The sequence below is a fragment of the Hyperolius riggenbachi genome, chromosome 3 (genome assembly GCF_040937935.1).
Source record: "Hyperolius riggenbachi isolate aHypRig1 chromosome 3, aHypRig1.pri, whole genome shotgun sequence".
NCBI lineage: Eukaryota > Metazoa > Chordata > Amphibia > Anura > Hyperoliidae > Hyperolius > Hyperolius riggenbachi.
This window is the reverse complement of record NC_090648.1, coordinates 353,330,126-353,350,924: the sequence shown is the minus strand read 5'-3', so window position 1 is coordinate 353,350,924 and position 20,799 is coordinate 353,330,126. Positions and strand designations below refer to the sequence as shown.

General features: G+C 45.3%; 1 protein-coding gene across 2 annotated transcripts in view; it reads left to right on the top strand.

The window, feature by feature from the left end:
* GRK6 (G protein-coupled receptor kinase 6) overlaps positions 1-20,799 on the top strand; it is a 106,228-nt gene that overhangs the window by 52,410 nt on the left and 33,019 nt on the right. For both annotated transcript variants that reach the window (XM_068277094.1, XM_068277095.1), the window contains 2 exons: positions 8,531-8,671; positions 20,503-20,693. In XM_068277094.1, coding sequence (XP_068133195.1) covers positions 8,531-8,671; positions 20,503-20,693 — 332 coding nt within the window. The remainder of the gene's footprint in view (positions 1-8,530; positions 8,672-20,502; positions 20,694-20,799) is intronic.

Genomic DNA, 20,799 nt, shown 5'->3' with positions numbered 1-20,799 from the left:
TAAATTCATGTTTATTAATCCATCAAGACATAAAAACAATTAAAATCACACAAAAAAAAAATCAGTAGAACAAGAAACAACTATCAAGTACTCCATAATCAGCAGGTAGGAAGTCGCATTGTAGCAACTAGAAGAGAAAATCCTCTATACATATAACCTCCTTAGGTAAAGCAAATCAGGATTATATAGTGCATGAAGTGTTTGTGGTCTATGCATGTGTAAAAATGGTATACCGCTGCAGAGAATGATGATAATTTATGCAAGACAGCGTTGAGTGCAAAGAGGTATTAAAATGGAGAAAGTGCTTCTGAGCTCAATAAAGTGCAAGGGTGGAAGGAACCACACTGTAAGGGCAGTAGCATGCTCAGTGGCGTAGCTACAAACCTCGGGGCCCCAATGCGGAATTTACATTACATAGCCAGGATGGGCCTCCAGTACAGGTAGCCAGGAATAGGTGCCTCAGTACAGATAGCCAGGGATAGGCGCCTCAGTACAGATAGCCAGGGATAGGCGCCTCAGTACAGATAGCCAGGGATAGGCGCCTCAGTACAGATGGCCAGGAATAGGTGCCTCGGTATAGATAGCCAGGAATAGGTGCCTCGGTATAGGTAGCCAGAGCCAGGCGGAGACGCAGCGGCACGGACCAGCAGCGGCTGAGCAGTCATCAAATACTTTGCTGCGATCCACGCGCTGCATCTACTTACTGTTCTTGCGTTCCATCTCACAGTAAAAGCGCCCCCTAGGGGCCCCTAAGAGGAGTTCTTACTGTGAGCTGGAACGCAGGACAGGGAGAAATTTGTAGATGCAGTGCGTGGATCGTGGCTATGTGAGTATTTGATGACCCCTCAGCGGCAGCACGTGGGGAGGACGAGCGGGCCCAGTCGCACAGGTGCCTGCTGCGACCGTGGCCCCTACGCCCCTGAGCATGCTGCATACAATGCACTGCAGAATTCCTGCAAGACAGTACAGTAGCATGAAAAATAAAGGGGCAGTGCAAATTAGAAAGTGGGATAGTGACCTGAGTAATCAACAAAAGTCAGACTGCAGAGGAGAAACAGTGCCAGATTGCAATAGAATGAGGAGCTAACCAAGGAGGAGACACAGCCAGACACCAAACCACACCACCTCCTAACGCATATTGCCATCAAGAAGGCTTCATCAGAGGTGCATGCTCTTGCCCTGCTTAAAGAGACTCCGTAACAAAAATTGCATCCTGTTTTTTATCATCCTACAAGTTCCAAAAGCTATTCTAATGTGTTCTGGCTTACTGCAGCACTTTCTACTATCACAGGCTCTGTAATAAATCAATGTATCTTTCCCCTGTCAGACTTGTCGGCCTGTGTCTGGAAGGCTGCCAAGTTCTTCAGTGTTGTGGTTCTGCTATGAACTCCCCCTTCCAGGCCCCTCTATGCACACTGCCTGTATATTACTTAGATTAGGGCAGCTTCTCTCTTCTCTCTTATCTTTTACAAGCTGGATAAATCGTCCTCTGAGCTGGCTGGGCTTTCAGATACTGAGGAATAACAGACAAAGGCAAAGCTGTTTGCAGGAAGAACTGAGCAGCCTGAAACTTCAGGCATGAGAGATGCAGGGGGAAAGAAACACACAAATGATCTCTTGAGATTCAAAAGGAAGGCTGTATACAGTCTGCTTGTGTATGGATGTATTTTCTGTGTGGACATACTGTACATCAACCTACTTCCTGTTTTGGTGGCCATTTTGTTTGTTTATAAACAAACTTTTTAAAACTGTTTTTAACCACTTTTAATGCGGCGGGGAGCGGCGAAATTGTGACAGAGGGTAATAGATGTCCCCTAACGCACTGGTATGTTTACTTTTGTGTGATTTTAATAATACAGATTCTCTTTAAGCCCGTTTGAATAAGCAAGCAAAATAGGAGGAGTGGGCAGGGAGCGAACATGCAACTGTAGCCAAGCAGAGCTAGGAGAGCGCTGTGTTGCTATAGCAATGCAGATGCTCAGCTGCTTCTCCTGACTGGGCCTAATGGTGGCCACTAATGATCCAATCTTTTTCATCCAATCTTACCAAATCTATGTAGTATAAAGGTAAATTGAGTCCATATACTGAATGGATACTTCAGGTAAGATTGGATGAAAAAGATTGGATAATTAGTGGCAACCTTAGAGGTACATTTGACTGTGGAGGGAGAACTGGATGGGCTCAGTGTGGAGCATTAAAGGGAAGGTTCAGGGTAACCTTTAAAAAAATAAAAATCCATATCCACTTACCTGGGGCTTCCTCCAGCCCGTGGCAGGCAGGAGGTGCCCTCGCCGCCGCCCCAGAGGCTTCCGGTCGTCTTCGGTGGCCGACCCGACCTGGCCAGGCCAGCTGCCAGGTCGGGCTCTTCTGCGCTCCAAGGACGGGCTCTTCTGCGTCCCACGCGGGCGCGCTGACGTCGTCGGACGTCCTCCGGGCTTTACTGCGCCTGCGATGTCAGCGCGCCCGCGTGGGACGCAGAAGAGCCCGTCCTTGGAGCGCAGAAGAGCCCGACCTGGCAGCCGGCCTGGCCAGGTCGGGTCGGCCACCGAAGACGACCGGAAGCCTCTGGAGCGGCGGCGAGGGCACCTCCTGCCTGCCACGGGCTGGAGGAAGCCCCAGGTAAGTGGATATGGATTTTTATTTTTTTAAAGGTTTCCCTGAACCTTCCCTTTAAAGCAATGATGAATCACCTCAATGATAAGGGTGTACAATGGTAATTGTACGAACTTAAGTTATGTTAAGTAATGAGTAAGGGCCCGTTCAGATCACAAATGCGGATGGCCATGCGTGCGGAACGCGTGCAGACCACAACGCGTACGAACACACGCCATCCGCGTTTGTGTGCGTTGCATGGCTGATCCGATCACTGAAAAGTGAATGGGTCAGCCGCGCGTTTTGTCAAAATCTGCGTGCAGCATGCGTTCCGGACCGCACAGGTCCGGAACGCATGCAGTGTGAACATCAGACAGTGCACTCTATGCACTGTCTGATGTCGTGCGTGTCGGCCTCCTGCACACGTTCCCAAAACGCGGCTGGAAACGCGTGCAGTCTGAACGGGCTCTAAGGGCTCAGGCACACTATAAACACTTTTCTGAGCGTTTTGTAATTGATTAGCGCGTTTTAAAAAACGCTCCAATTCACATTAATTAAAATCGCGGTAAAAATTGCATAAAACTCGCCACGATTGTACGAGAAAATCGTAGCTATTTTTACCACGATTTTAATTAAAGTGAATGGGAGCGATTTTTTTTTTTTTTATTTTTTTTTTTTATGCATGCTGATAAAGCACTAATCAATCACAAGCGCTCAGTAAAGCGCTTATAGTGTGCCTGATGAGTCCTAAGAGTCGGCATGTAATTGTTAAACATCAAGATAACATACCCAACAGAAAATGTATAGAAGGGCTTCAGTATTAATCATATATACTCACACTGACGGGTATGTTCTGCACATACATGCTGGTTACTCAGGGTAAGTAGAGTCCACCAGCGCAGCACAGAGATCAAACCGGACAGACACGAGGCATGTGCATCAGACTCAGGCCCTACACCCTGAGGAAGGCCGTGATTGGCCGAAACATGTAGGTGGGCGGAGCCTAAGACGCCGGACCTATCCACAGCTGTGTCCCACGCTGATCTCCGGCGAGAAGCAGTTAGAACGCGGATTGATCGCGGGATGAAGTACTGCTACCCACAGGGGATCCCCTACCCGAGCAACACAGCCAGCAGACGCACATGGAAGCGTGAGTACGCATAACTTAAGGCAATCGCTGGACTGCGGTGAGCGGGTATAAACAGGGAAACACTGCCCGCTCAAGCAATGTTTGATCACTCAAGCTGATTTGCCATGCCTATATCATGAGTGCTGCTGCATGTCACTATACTTCACCAACGCTGTGAGCCTATTGATGAACACTAATTAAATGTGCTGCACAATTTAAAGCTAAAACCTTCAGGAACTGGACATTGGCGCAACTTTGCTTACTAATTATTATTATTATTTAGTATTTATGTAGCACCGACATATTACGCAGCGCTGTACAGTGTGTATATATATATATATATATATATATATATATATATATATATATATATCTATCTTGTCACTAACTGTCCCTCAAAGGAGCTCACAATCTAATCCCTACCATTGCCATATGTCTATATTATGTAGTGTAAGTACTGTAGTCTAGGGCCAATTTTTTAGGGGGAGCCAATTAATTTATCCTTATCTGTTTTTGGAATGTGGGAGGAAACCGGAGTGCCCGGAGGAAACCCACGCAGACACGGAGAGAACATACAAACTCTTTGCACATCGTGCCCTGGCTGGGATTCGAACCAGGGACCCAGCGCTGCAAGGCGAGAGAGCTAACCACTACGCCACCGTGCTGCCCGGTTAGCTCTCTAATGCTTACTAACATGACTGGACTGGCTTTAATGCTAATGATAGTGGAGTATGAGAGGTGCTCCCTTGGAATATTTGCAAAGAACTGCATGTCTTTCTTTTTTAGGCTCCAACGAGTTGCAATGTCGTATATCCATTCATTGATGCTAGTTACACTAAGTGCTGTAATTTTTGCATGCAAGTGATTGATTGATAACCGGTTTTGTGTAGCTCATGAGCAATGTGTTGTGTATGTTGCTGCTGGTGTGTGTAGGTGTGAATGGAGGACCCCAGAATGGGAATGGTAGAGGTCTGGTTGAGCTTAACCCTTGATTTTAATACCTTTTTATTAGTGTGGTTCTGTGTCATTTTGAAGGTTCAAATAAAGCTTTTTTCTAATTTTTGAACTTGAGGTCTCGTAGTATTCTTTTATCCTCTTCCTATAATCATGTGCATCAGACGACCCAGTGTGCTGGTTAATGCATAAAAAGAACTGTTTTTTTGTTTCTTGATGGATTATTAAATATTATATTTATATTGATATTACCTTGTGGTTTGGTGTGGTATTTGGACCTCGTAGTCTTTTTCTGGTTTTATTTACAATATTCCTGAAATGTGCAGAATAACTAATAATAAAGTTAGTATCATTCATAGTACAATGGTGCTGGTCTGTTCTCTGTTGTGACAAAGGGAGTCGCAAGCCTCTGTCGCTGCACAAATCAAGTTGACTGTAACCGTGAGCTGCAGATGTAAAGACATACATTCATAATGCAGGTTTTAATGCAACCACTGAACCACCAGTGACTATTAAGTCTTTATGCCAGCTGGCTGCTCAGGACACTCATAGTGCATAAGAGTTCAGACCTGCTCCAGATGTTCTGTAAATGGAGATTAGCTTTGCAGTGCTGCTAAGGTATTGAAAATGAATCGTTTTTAATATAGATTGTGGTAAATAGACATTGATATATTTTTTTTTTGCTGATTTTAAGTTTACCCCTGTAGGGAAAAAGTGCCCAAGTACAATACTTGTTGTCTTAAGCCCCATACACACACTCAACACCGGTCTTATGCTGGGCATACATGGTACGTTTTGTACCGCTGGCTCGATTCCGGCGTGTCTCCGCGGGCGCCTGGATCGATTCCCGTCCGTCCCCGCTTCTTATCTTCTATTCGTTTTCTTCTATTGTTCTGCCTGCGGTATCGAGTGCGTAATGGAGCCGGCGGGTGATCGGGCACGTCGGATTTTATCGATCGAGTTATCAGCGGCTCGATTCAGCGGTACAAAAACGTACCGTGTATATCCAGCATTAGGCTCTCACAACTTTTCTTGTGAAACGCCTAAAAAAAATCTCTTGCTATTGTTCAAGCAGCTGATAAGTCAATCCAAATGTTGAATTGACTCCTTATCAGTCTTAACTGCTGCTTGAACAATAGCAAGAGATTTTTTTAGGTGTTTCACAAGAACAGTTGTGAGCCTTTTAAAGACCGCTGTTGAGTGTGTATGGGGCTTTGAAAAGAAGGAAGCCTCTGGATTATCACCTTTTGATGTTCCAGCTTTCTGCCACCCCCCACCCCCCCCTTCCCCAAACCTCAAGGGCTTGTTAGTGGAACTGAAGTCTCAGATCTCCTCTCTGCTCTAAAAGATACACAACAGCATGATAACTTTAAAGCCCAATCTACACGATACGATTTTTTGTGCGATTCGATTACGATTCTATTTACAATCCGATTAAATCCAACATATCCGATCGGGATTCGATTTGCCATTGCAGAACAATGGCAAATCGAATTGAAGCGAATCCAGATCGGACATGTCGGATTTAATCGGATCGTAAATAGAATCGTAATTCAATCGCACAAAGAATCGTATCGTGTAGATGGGGCTTTAAACAGTAAACATTCTTTGTTACAGCCGATACAAATCCTACAATAAATCTGCACTGTTTCTACTTCGTGATTCATGGAAGCAGACCTATTGTTAACAGCCTGTGCTTTCAAATGAGCTTATCTGCCATTGGCAGTCATGTGACACAGGGGTGAGGTCAAATTACAACTTGTGATTAGACACAAGTGAGGGAGAATTAAACAGGTCAAACTCTCTAAATACATACAGGGTGCATTTCTCTCTTTTTTTCCTTCTGTCCTGTGCTAGAGATCAGGTCCACTTTAAAGAGTTCCGCCATGCCACCGTCTGTGTACCAGTGCAGGTGCAAGGTGGCCTGCTCAGTAGCATGGAGTCGCTCATGCATGGCTTTTTACGCCATTCATGAGCAGCTCTGTGCTACTGCACACAAGTGTGGGCCATCAGCTGCACAGTGTGGCGGTGCTCAATCATGGACTGGAGCGTGGCTGTGAACTTTCAGAGGGTCCCGGGTGGTGGTCTGGAGAAGGCCGAGGGAAACCTCTGGAGGATCCAGAGACTTTCCACTACCAAGGCAAGTATCTGATTCCAGCGTGGGATGTTGATGAAGAGGAGCCCACTAATGTCGCACGGTAGACTGTCTATCATTAACATTCATTTTGGGTGTCCAAAAAAAAAAAAGCCACTCTAATATTTTGTTAGATCACCATTTAGCTTTGATTATGTAGAAGTTGTATAGAAGGGATGGAATAGACAGCTATGATTGTAATAGGTGCAATAAATGTAGAGCTGCCTTTGGCAAATACGCTTTTCTTGATGTTTTTTTGTACATTTTTGTGTGCAGTAAAACCACAGTGCATATCTATTAATGCAAATGTATTATCTCATACAATTAAAGGGGCACTATTGCTAATTTCATCTTTTTCAGACCCTTTAACATACATGTCTTTTTGGAGTAATGTTATGGCACAGTATATAGTCTAATATCATACCTCCCAACTTTTTGAGATGAGAAAAAGGGACACTTAAGCCACGCCCCTGTCACAACCCTGGCCACACCCTCACCACGCTCACCACGCCACACACTCACCATAAAGATTTCATAAGAAACATATGTTTTATAATTCAAACCACACTGGTCCTTTCTATCCTGGTTCATTTTCCTTCATAGTAACATTTTAAAATGAGTAATATATCAATTTAAAGGTTGGGAATAAAGTTTAGAGTCAATCAAACACATTTTTAGTATAGAAATATATATATTTACATAGAAAGAGGGACAAAGTCCTGAAAGGGGGACAAATGAGGGTGAAAGCGGGACAGGGCTCCCAAAAAGGGACTGTCCCTCCGAAAAAGGGACAGTTGGGAGCTATGTAATATAAATGTAATTGTTCATTGCCAATAATGATTTATAGCCAGGCAGTCACGTCCGTAGCTTTCCCTTTCCGACGCCAATGCAAACTATACCATTGTATAGTAGGGAGGCATCTGTTATTGATGGTAGAGCTGTTATTTGAATCCCCTCTGGCCAGCTCCTTTACCTTTTTCCACCTTGTAACTGCACTAATGTGCAGTTACTCTGCTCACAGCAGCCGCCTTAAAGTGTAGGACGCAGCCTCCTCCGTACAGCGCTGGCTGTGTATTGATACGCCGCCCAGCCGCCAAGAACCCCTTTCGCTAAGCTGGCAATGAAACGGACACCTATTGTCCGTTTCTATGGCAACCCGACCGGCTTCTGAACTGCGCAGTCCTTGGTGGCCGGGCAGCGTATCAACACACAGCACACACAGCCAGCGCTGTATGGAGGAGGCTGCGTCCTACACTTTACAGCGGCTACAGTGAGCAGAGTAACTGCACCTAGTGCAGTTACAAGGTGGAAAAAGGTAAATGAGCTGGCCAGAGGGGATTTACATAACGGCAGCTCTACAATCAATAACAGATGCCTCCCTACTATACGATGGTATAGTCTGCATTGGCGTCGAAAAGGGAAAGCTGCTGACTTGACTGCCTGGCTATAAATCATTCTTGGCAGTGAACAATTACATTTATATTAAACTATATACTGTACCATAACATTACTCCAAAAAGACATATGTATGTTAAAGGGTCTGAAAAATATGAAATTAGCAATAGTGCCCTTTTAATTACAGTATATTGATTAGTGTTACTTTTCTCTTATAATGTGATAATAAATTGATTTGTCCTGAGATTTATTTTGACTTGCATTTGAGTTTTGCTAAATAAAGTTTAAAATAATTGATTTCCTTTTCTTTAATTTACTATGTCCAGGTCTGTGCCTGCCAAGTGCGAGCAACCGGCAAGATGTACGCTTGCAAGAAACTGGAGAAGAAACGCATTAAGAAGCGGAAAGGGGAATCCATGGCCTTAAACGAGAAGCAGATCTTAGAGAGAGTCAACAGCAGGTTTGTAGTAAGTACAGATCCATCTGTAGGTCCAGGGGTATTGTTCAGGGGTTGGATTGTCTGGGTGTGTTAAAGTAAACATGAATATGGTGGCTGCCATTCCTTGTTTTCAAACAGAATTGGCTTGACTGGCTGCTGTGCTTCTAAAATCTTTTGAGTGACTGACCCCAAATGCACATGCAGGTCAGGTGTTGTGACTTCGCTGGTTGCATGCTTGTGCAGATGTGACTGAAGGGTCCACACACTGTTGTTTGGATGACTTGTACACACCAGCTGATTACACCATATTTGCCCAAAATCCATATGAATGGATCGGGAAGAATACCTGAAATCGGTCACTTGTCGTTTAGCTACATTTTTTTTTTAATTTGTCATTGCAAACTGTGAAATTTAGTGAATGTTTGAAATTACTTTTATTGAATGAACGTTCAAGGCTTAGAGTGAACCTGAGCCGAGAAAAATTACAGTATTTAAAATAAACACGTGATGTACCTGCAAATTATTACATACCTACCTCACCGTCCGTTCCTCTCAAAAGCTCACCATTTTCTTCTTACGATTCCTTTCATTTCTGACAAGGTTTTTTCAGAAGTGAAATGTATCAGTTGCTGTCAGTTATAGATCAGTTGCTGTCAGTTATAGATCAGTTGCTGTCAGTTATAGATCAGTTGCTGTCAGTTATAGATCAGTTGCTGTCAGTTATAGATCAGTTGCTGTCGGTTTTAACTGAAAGAACTGATGAGCAAAGTAATGTCCATGTTTCTCTATGGCTCAAGTGGGCGATATTACAGTTTATCAGTGTGCTGTACATGAAGCTGTTATAGGGTAATGGCCATTTTCAAAATGGAGGACAGAGGATTCCATTGATCACAGTGGACAAACAAGACGCAGGAGAGGAGGAAGAGATTGATGAGTAGACAACACAGGAGGTAAGTATGACTTGTGTATGTGCATTTTACTTTTATTTTTTTTACAATTTTCTTATTTGCTTACATTGCACAAGTATGCATTTATATGTATACAAAAAACACCACTAACATGAGGCTGTGAGGCAAGAAAACCCAAATAACTAAAGCCCCATAGAGACTAGTCTTTGTTGCCTAAAACGATCATGAATAGTAATGCCTGCTCTGCCAGACCAAGCAGTATGGGCTGCGCAACTGACTAGAGGGGGGATTTGAAGCTGCAGGCCTTCCTGCGGTCAGAACCAAATCAAGTGGCCAAAATATTCCATGACAGCCAGTAGTTTTTGTTTTTTCTACTGAGATTTTAGTCTTTTACAATGAGGTGTGTCTAAAGGGAATATGAAGTTTGTGTGTTGTAACTCATGTGTCAGCATTTCTGGGACAGTTCCTATTTATCCAGATCCTGGTTTATTCAAAGTAAAGATGTTACCCTTAGCTGGACACCTTTTTTAGCTTTTAGCCTCATCACAATTGAAGACCAACATCTTCAGTTCTAAATAGCAGCACGGTGGCGTAGTGGTTAGCTCTCTCGCCTTGCAGCGCTGGGTCCCTGGTTCGAATCCCAGCCAGGGCACTATCTGCTAAGAGTTTGTATGTTCTCTCCGTGTCTGTGTGGGTTTCCTCCGGGCACTCCGGTTTCCTCCCACATTCCAAAAACATACAGATAAGTTAATTGGCTCCCCCTAAAAATTGGCCCTAGACTACAGTACTTACACTACATAATATAGACATATGGCAATGGTAGGGATTAGATTGTGAGCTCCTTTGAGGGACAGTTAGTGACAAGACAATATATATATACACTGTGCAGCGCTGCGTAATATGTCGGCGCTATATAAATACTAAATAATAATAATAAATAATAATAATAATAATACCCAGCCACTTATACAGTATATGCAAGTAGTGATGTTAGCTAGGAGCAGGGCTGTGGAGTCGTGGAGTCGGGCAATTTTGGGTGCCTGGAGTCAGGGAAAAAATACTGACTCCTACTGAATTTAAACTGTAATTAAAATAGAAAATATGATAAAATGTTCTATTTCTCAGATAATAGTCATCATAAATAATTTATATATACAGTAATAGCCGTGCTTCGTCCGCAAAAATGAAATAAACCAATCAAAATGTGTTACTTGTGCTGCTTCAATAAAGCATTCCCTGTATTTTTAAAGTCAGATATACACATCTGATTGTGACTGTACAGTATATATGATGTGTACACAGTAATCTCTTATATATACTAAATAACATCTATGCTGTAAGAATAAAGCCTGATGTGTAGCCGTGTCACTAATAGAGATGGTCAATGAGATGGAAATAATTCTGCGTTGATGCTGATTTATGCAAATGTATGCACTCCCTTTGATCAACTAATTTGATATGTTGTTAAAATTTGGTTTGATGGTGACTACGAATAAAAGGGTACCTGAGATGGACGAAAATAAGTTTTATACATACCTGGGGCTTCCTCCAGCCCCCTTCAGGCCAATCAGTCCCTCGCTGTCCTCCTCCGCCACCTGGGTCTTCTGGTATGAGTACCGGTAATTCAACCAGTCAGCGCACCTTTTGCAATAGTGCTGCACAGGTGTAGTACGCTCCCGGCGGCGGCGTATATGCATGCGCACTGCGCCAGACTGGATCAAGTACCGGGACTCCTAGCAGAAGATCCAGGTGGTGGAGAAGGACAGTGAGGGACTGATTAGCCTGAAGGGGGCTGGAGGAAGCCCCAGGAATGTATAAAACTTTAATTTCATCTCTCAGGTTTACTTTGTTACACAGTAGTACTATACTCTACATATGCACTCCCCACAGAGCTGCAGGGAGTCCACTGAGAATGTTGTGCACAGTGAACACAGAGGTGTTGTCTGTCACCCATAAACCTTGTTCAGATTGTACCTGCAGAGTGTGTGATAGAGGAAGAATCGCCTCATTCTCCTGCAGAGTACAAGCACATCACTCTTAGGGCCCGTTTCCACTATCGCGGTTTCCGCCGCGATTCCGCAGTTTCCCCGCACATGAATCGCACGGGGAAACTCTGCCATAGGGGATGGCGGCGCCGCGGCCGAATCGCTTGCGGGAGCGATTCGGCCGGAACCCCCCGCAGAATTCGCGGTGGAGGCTGCGAATCCCATAGCCGTGCATGGCACGGCTCATGGGATTCACCTGCGATCCCGCCCTCCCGCTCAGTGCAGACGCACGCCGCACTAGTGGAAACGAGCCCTTACATGTACCCACAGTTACATTGCCTAGGGCCTGATAGATGTTCTTTGTTCCGGTCGGTACCTTTTTATAAATACTCTTACCAGTTTTAGTCTATGACTAAAGGGAAATAAATATGGCAATCTACATATCCTTCTCGCTTCAGTGGCCTTAAAATTCCTAAGCGTTGGCAGTTAAGAGACGAATTTTATGTTACATACTTTCAATCAACAAGATTGTAATATGCAAATTAGAGGAGTCGGAGTCGAGGAGTCGGAGTCGGTGGAATTCTAAACTGAGAAGTTGGAGTCGGTGGATTTTTGTACCGACTCCACAGCCCTGGCTAGGAGTACGCAGCTACTCGTAATCAAAATTTACATTAGATAGCGCTGCCCACAGCAAAGTGGGGTTAACTTACTTATGCCGCTGCCCATAGCTAATGCCTTCCACATAACTTCACTACTTCCTCCATCAAACCTGGAAGGAGGAAGAAGTGCCGTTGTGTGGGAACGCATCGGCTATAGGTGGCAGCATAGGTAAGTTAACCCCCCTCTTCTGCGGCCAACGCTACCGAATTTAAACCTCGAGTATCTAACATCACTATATGCAAGTAATCCATGTGAAATTTTTAGTAAAAGTTACATATTTACCTTTAGTAGATGGAAGGCTCTGGATACTCCCGAGGCTTCCCCCATTGTCCTCGGCCCCACTGGTCCAGCGCTGGAACCTTAAAGGCATTGTAGGATTTGCTCTCATGGCCGTGTTCCCCTGTGTACGAGCGCAGCCGCACTGGGCCTGCTTGAGTCCTGTCTGTGCCTGTGCAGCAGCATGCAGCCGCTTGTACTGTGCTCTTTCCTCCATGCATGAGCTGTTCCAGGAGCAGGCAGAACTCAGGCAGGTGCTGTGCGGACGCAAAAACACACCTCAACGAGCACAGCCGTAAAGAGAGTATCGGTGGGCTAGTGGTAGGCATGGAAAGTCTCTGGATCATCCAGCAGCTTCCCTCTACTTATGTACTGGTTGCTTATACCGTAGTACATATGTATAACCTATATCATCACTATAAAAACATTTTGTAACTGAATACCATTCAGGTTTTCAGGATTTACTGCAACAATATTACACAGCCATGGGAATGCTTTTATGTGTATGTGGTAGTTGGAGTAATTACACAAAAGGTGCCCATTAACAGTAAAAAAAAATTTCACCAAATGCGATCTTTCGATGCTATTTGAATGACCGAATTGTATCGAAAATTTGCAGTTTATGAAGGAAATCGATAAGAACCTATTCTTTGGTCGATTGCTTAATAAGATAAAATCAATCCAAAAGTGGGATTTTATGATCGAATTTGAAGAAAGAATCATTCTGTAAATGTGAACAATCGATATTTACCTTCAGATTAGTTTTGATCATTCAGATCACATCAAAAGATCGCAAAAAAAAAATTGTACCGTTGACAGTGATAGTAGGCTTAATTTCATATCCAAAGCAATAAAGGATGTCTCAACACTGCAATCCAATAGTTTCCACCACCAGGGAGTCAACTAGTCACCACCCTTATCCACCAAGGGCAGTGATGGCTAACGTTGGCATTCCATCTGTGACAAAACTACAAATCCCACCATGCTTCAGTGTACACCTTGGTACTCAGAAGGTTGCTATACTTATATAGGTAGCGTATGCAGGTGATCTTTCCCTGCAGGTACACCACTCCTGCCAACCAAATACTCCAACGATATAGAGAAAGGCACCCCACAGGCTTCAAACTTGCGTTTGTGGTTTATTGAGCTTGACACACTACATGTTACGAGTCATCTGACCCTTCCTTGAGGAAGGGTCAGATAACAATAATATTTATATAGCGCTTTTCTCCCTGGGGACTCAAAGCGCTGTGACCCTGCATTATGCAGTCTCAAAGGCTCGGGAAAAGAGGTGAGTTTTAAGCCTTTTTTTAAAGCTGTCCAGAGAAGGAGCCTCTCGTACTGATTGTGGAAGTGAGTTCCATAGAGTAGGGGCTGCGTAGGAAAAGGCCCGAGCACCAAATGTTAAGTGTATCCTGGGAATAACCAGCTTCATCTTGTTGGCAGAGCGGAGGGTGCGTGAAGGGGCATAAAGTTCCAATAGATCCGCTATGTATTTGGGTCCCATGTGGTGTAGAGCCTTGAATGTCAGCAGGCAGATCTTAAAATTGATTCTCCATTTTACTGGCAACCAGTGAAGAGTTTGCAGTACTGGGGTGATGTGTGAGCTGCGGGGGGCATTGGCTAGGAGTCTGGCTGCAGCATTCTGTACTAGCTGTAAGGGGCGCAGAGCCTTATCTGTAGATCCGATGAACAGGGCGTTGCAGTAGTCTAGGCGGGAGGATACAAATGCGTGAACCAGGGCAGGTAGGTCTTCAGCTGGGATAAGGTGTTTGATTTTCGCTATATTTCTTAGATGGAAGAAGGAAGACTTGACGACAGCTGATACCTGCTGTCTGAGTTTTAGATTTCCATCCAGGATCACCCCAAGGTTTCGCACAGAGTCTTTATACTGTACAGTATCTCCCCCAATTGCTAGTTTGAGGTGGTGAGCGTTTTGAACTTTATCCATCATGTGTGGACCACCTACCACCAACACCTCTGTTTTGTCAGAGTTCAGCCTCAGCCAGCTGGTGTTCATCCAATTTTGTAAATCCACTAGACACGCATTTATGGATGCTGATGGGTCTTGGGTGCCAGGCTTGAAGGACAGATACAGTTGTGTGTCATCTGCATAACAATGGTATCCTAGGCCATAGTTCTGGATTATTTTGCCCAGTGGGAGCATATAGGCTGCAAAGAGTAATGGTGATAGTACAGAACCCTGTGGAACGCCATAGGCAAGTGGCACTGGATTAGAGTAGTGTGTGCCCAGACATACTTGCTGTGTCCTGCCAGATAGGAAGGTCTGAAACCATCTAAGAACAGTACCCCTTAGGCCACAGTAATTCTTCAGTCGCTGGATAAGAATTTCATGATCCACAGTATCAAATGCTGCTGACAAGTCAAGAAGAATCAGAATTGAGCAATCACCCTTGTCCCTTGCAGTAAGTAGATCATTCATTACTCGGACTAATGCTGTTTCAGTGCTGTGCCTTTTCCTGAATCCTGTCTGAAAAGTATCAAAGATGTTGTTATCTGTAAGCCTGGCTTCTAGCTGGTTGGCGACTGCTTTCTCGATAACTTTTGATAGGAATGGTAAGTTCGCCACAGGTCTGTAGTTGGTTACAGACTCAGGATCTAGTGATGGTTTCTTCAGGAGGGGTTTTATGATTGCTTTCTTTAGTTCTTCTGGGAAAATACCACTTTGCAAGGAGCACTGAGTGATTTTGTGAAGTGCTGGCCTGATCAGCTCTGGGCACTGCATTAAGGATCCAGTTGGGCCAGGATCCAGGTCGCAGGTAGTGACTCGTAAAGTGTAGTGTGTCCAGCTCAATATATCCCATCATGTCTCTGCCTCCCCTAGTTCTGCTTAGAGCTGTCAGAGTATTGCAATGCCTCATGGGGCTTGTAGTTCCACCACAGCTGGAGTACCAAGGTTAGCCATCACTGACCTAGGGTGTAACGCCAATGCAATGACAGAAAGAGTGTCTCTCTCCACCTGGATTTAGGCCTACTGGCCAGTTCATTGCAAGCAAACGCTTAATTTCCTGCTGCATCTGCTGTGTATGTGTAATCTCTAAATCTGAACTGCTCTGAAAATATCTGCAAGCAAACGCTTAATTTCCTGCTGCATCTGCTGTGTATGTGTAATCTCTAAATCTGAACTGCTCTGAAAATATCTGCAAGCAAACGCTTAATTTCCTGCTGCATCTGCTGTGTATGTGTAATCTCTAAATCTGAACTGCTCTGAAAATATCTGCAAGCAAACGCTTAATTTCCTGCTGCATCTGCTGTGTATGTGTAATCTCTGCCTTCTTTTAATTTGCTACACTTTTTGCTTTCCTGATTTCCTCTGTAATAGTGTTAGCACCTGAGTTCCTTACAGACAGTATTGTAATTGCTATTGAATTCTGGCTTTTGTTCAGCCACCAGAAAACAAGGTGTGATCTGCAATTTCCATCAAAGCCTGTATCACATACAGATCTGTTTGAAGTTGCAGGAAATAAGACCACCCCTATTACTTAATTTGCATATTGTCTGCCAGCTGACTGGGCCTTCCTTCCTGATTACACATTGCTAATGCTATAGCTGTGTGTATATAGGGAGAAAGGCCTTGTCGGTTCGACAAGTCGGTTCGCTTTCTAAGGGCAGTTTTCAAAGGGCAACAACGAATTTACCAGAATTCACCAGTAATTCAGCAGAAATAAGCACCACATCAAGGTAACATTAACTTTGTTGTAACTTGCTTATATTGCAGCACACTATTGCTGTCTATCTAGATTATCTCTGCCTTTGATTCTGAACTGCACAGCCTACAAGCCACCCCACCAAATAAACACAAACTGTACTGATAACGACTAAACACTGCTCCATTGCCCTAGGTAAGCCCACCACCAAGTATATCCTCCAACCTCTGCTACACCATTTTCCCTACCTATTTTCACCACCACTCCCATTGCAACAGTATGTATCCCCAACACATCATTATGCGGACCCCCCTCATACCACCTCTTTCCCTTGATCACCCGCCCTATTGGTGCCTCATGTTCTGGCTCCATCTGCTCCTCCCCCTGACCCCTTGTCCACTGCTCACCACACATCCTAACCCCAGGCCCACTCCAGTCTCCCAGCCCCCCCATTCCCCTCCTCATACTTCCTCCCTCACCCACCACAACCAAATTCACCCACCAAGCCCCTCTCCCTGCCGCACCTCCCATCCTCCCCATACCCACGAACATTCTCGCCCCAATCTCATTCCCATCCGCCCCATACTCAGACAATCTCTTCCGCTATCTGGCGCTCTCTGGAATGCCAGATCTATCCGCAACAAGCTTACAACTATCCATGACCTCTTTATCTCAAAAACCCTCACCTTTCTTGCCCTTACCGAGACCTGGCTCACCCCCTCTGACCTGCCTGCAGCTGCAGCCCTATCGTACGGGGGTCTACACCTCAGCCATACCCCAAGACCAGATAACAGGCCTGGGGGAGGGGTGGGCCTACTCCTCTCCCCATCCTGCACCTTCCGTGTCCTTACCCCTCCCCCGTCTCTTTACTTTACCTCCTTTGAGGCCCATGTTATCCGCCTCTATCATCCCCTCCCAGCCATTATTGCAGTCCTATACCGCCCCCCCTCCAGTACAATATCGCACTTCCTAGAAAACCTTGCCTCCTGGCTCCCACACATCCTGTCCTCCGACCTCCCAACAATCATCCTCGGAGACTTTAACATTCCAATTGATGAGCCTACCACCTCTGCTGCCACTCAGCTTCTCTCACTCACCAACTCCCTTGGCCTCACTCAGCATACTAATGCCACAACCCACAGTGCTGGTAATACTTTGGACCTAATTTTCTCCAAAGCCATCGCACTTACCAACCTGGACATTACACCATTCCCCATCTCCGACCACCACCTCATCACCTTCACCCTCACTCCATCCAGCACCCCCTGTCTCCCTCCCCAAACTGGACGTTGGCAGAGAGATCTACGCAACCTTGACCCCAATGTACTAGCCACACCCCTCCACTCTCTCTCCTCCTCCCTCCCCAGCCTAACCTGCCCCAACGAAGCAGCAGCTCAATACAACAGTAACCTCTCCGCAGCCTTAGACCATGCGGCTCCCCTGACCTTTCGTACCAACAGTCGCCCCAACCCCCAACCTTGGCACACTGCCCTCACAAAAAAACTACAAAATGAGACACGAGCTGCAGAACGCAAATGGAGGAAATCCCGCCACAACAATGATTTCCTGGGATACAAGACCAAGTTGCAGACGTACCATACTGCCCTCGCTGATAGTAAACAGATATACTTCACTCACTTGATCGCTACCCAAGCCTCCAACCCACGTCGTCTTTTTGCCACCTTCAATGCCTTACTTAACCCCACACCTCCCCCCCCAACCTCCACCCTCTCAGCCACTGACCTATCAAACTACTTTATCAACAAAATTACAACAATCCGGAGGGATATTTCTCTCCTCCACTCTATCGCCCCCGCCTCCCCACCACATCCGACTCCTGCCTCTTTCTCCTCCCTTACCTCCTTCAATCCTGTCACGGTGGAGGAAGTCAACCAGCTGCTGGCAACTTCACCTGCCACTTCCTGCCCCCTAGATCCGGTCCCATCTGATTCTCTGCGCCCACATTTTTCTGATCTGGCCCCTGTCCTCACCCATCTGTTCAACCTCTCCTTCTCCACCGGCATCTTCCCCTCCATATTCAAACAGGCCACTGTGCTTCCCCTGCTAAAGAAATCTTCACTTGACCCTGCTCTGCCATCCAACTACCGCCCAATCTCTCTCCTCCCTTTTGCCTCAAAAATTCTTGAACGCCTGGCCCAACAACGCCTGACCAACTTCCTTAACTCCAACTCCCTTCTCGATCCCCTGCAGTCTGGTTTTCGCACAGCCCATTCTACAGAAACAGCCCTCACCAAAGTGGTAAACGACCTTGCCCTTGCCAAAGCCGAAGGTAAATACTCCATCCTGCTCCTCCTGGACCTCTCCTCGGCATTTGACACTGTCGACCACTCCCTCCTCCTCCACTCCCTGCAGCTAATGGGCATTCAGGACCTAGCCTTAGCCTGGATCTCCTCCTACCTCTCCAACCGCTCCTTCACAACATTTTTCAATGGCTCCTCATCCGCTCCTACACCCCTCTCAGTTGGTGTTCCTCAAGGTTCCGTCCTAGGACCACTCCTGTTCTCACTCTATACTGCCTCAATTGGTAAAATCATCTCCTCCATGGGTTTCAATTATCACCTGTATGCCGACGACACCCAGATATATCTCCACACCCCAGATATCTCCTCCTCTACCATGGACAAAGTCTCTGCCTGCCTCACATCCATTTCCTCCTGGATGGCTGCCAGGTACCTGAAGCTTAATTTGGACAAGACTGAGCTTCTAATATTCCCACCCCGCACAGCTGCACCCCTCCCAGATCTGCACGTCACTATTGAAAATACTACTATCCACCCTACCTCCCAAGCCCGCTGTCTAGGCGTTACTCTGGACTCTGAACTTTCCTTTACAGCCCACATCCAAGGTATTGTCAGATCCTGCAACTTCCACCTCCGCAACATCTCCAAGATCCGCTCCTACCTGTCACTTGACACCACTAAACTCCTTATCCATGCCCTTGTCATCTCCCGCCTAGACTACTGCAATTCTCTTTTATCTGGCCTCCCCTCTAACCGTACTGACCCACTTAAATTGGTAATGAATGCGGCAGCCAGACTGATACATTCTTCTCACCGCAGTGCCTCTACAACTCCGCTCTGTAAAGCACTACACTGGCTCCCCATCAGCTTTAGGATCAATTTCAAAATCCTGTGCTTGGCCTACAAATCAGTGCACAAGACCTGCCCGACCTACATCTCTGATCTGGTCCACAGGCACATACCAGCCCGCCCCCTCCGATCCTCCAATGACCTGCGCCTAGTCGCACCACGCATAACTCAGTCACACGCACGATTGCAGGACTTCACCAGGGCTGCCCCTACTCTCTGGAACTCTCTCCCACCAGCCGTCAGACTCGCCCCCACCTTTAATACCTTCAAACAAGCTCTCAAGACTCACCTCTTCACGCTCGCATACCCCCCTACACCAGTATCATAATATGTTCTGTTAGACCCCCTCTCAAAAGACGCACCTATTGTCTCCACCCCACCCTTTAGATTGTAAGCCTCTGGCAGGGCCATCCTCCCTAATGTATCCATCTTGATTATGCAATCTTACTCACAACCACCCTTCTTGTAGACTCGAACAGTCTCTATCTTGACCTATGACACTGTATTGTTATCAAATCATTTGCATGATCTTGTTTTGTTGTGAGTTTCCGTATGTTCTACCTGTATGTTAACCCATTTATCTATTGTGCAGCGCTGCGTAATATGTTGGCGCTTTATAAATACAATAAATAATAATAATAATAATAAAGTAACACAGTGCAAAGCCCAAAGTTTCGACCAGTGTGGTCTTTATCAAGTGATTGATAAAGACCGCACTGGTCAAAACATTGTGCTCTGCACTGTTACTTGCAATAAACTGGCCAGTCGGCCTAAATCCACGTGGAGACCCAGTCTTTCTGTCATTGCATTAATTTCATATCCATCCATAATGTATGCATGTAAGGGTTCAAAAGGCTTACATAAGAGGTGAAATCCTTAATGGCATCGATAGAGAAGATCATCTGACCGTTAAAGACAGCTTCTTTCTTGCAGATGTTTTTTTTTTTTCTTAATCCTTCATTGTGTGGATATTTTTATGCCTTTTTTTTACCACTAGTTCTTATTCCTAGCGATCAGTGTAAATTTAATCAAGTCCTTGGTATCTCATTCACCTCATTAGAACTGATGAAGATTCTTTGTCTGAGTGATAAAACATCTTTAAGAACACAAACGTGTCTAGCTGAAACTGCCTTCTATTAAGTTTGATATGGTCATGTATTCATTTAGTCCTTGTAGACACAAATGCATGTGTGGTGCAGTATGAAGGTGAATGGAACACCCCATATATACAAGGTCCTTGTTTTGCTTGCAGGTTAGCCTAGCCTATGCATATGAGACAAAGGACGCTCTCTGTCTGGTGTTAACACTAATGAATGGAGGCGATTTGAAGTTCCACATATACCACATGGGTGAGGCTGGATTTGATGAGGAGCGTGCAGTATTCTATGCTGCAGAGATCTGCTGTGGTCTTGGAGATCTACACCGAGAGAGAATAGTCTACAGGTATGCACTCACTGCACTTATAGAAACTTACTGAATATAGCGTAATGAATAGAGTTGCTTATTTTAACACTATTACTTTATAAGCTCTTTAGTTATTGTTTGTACT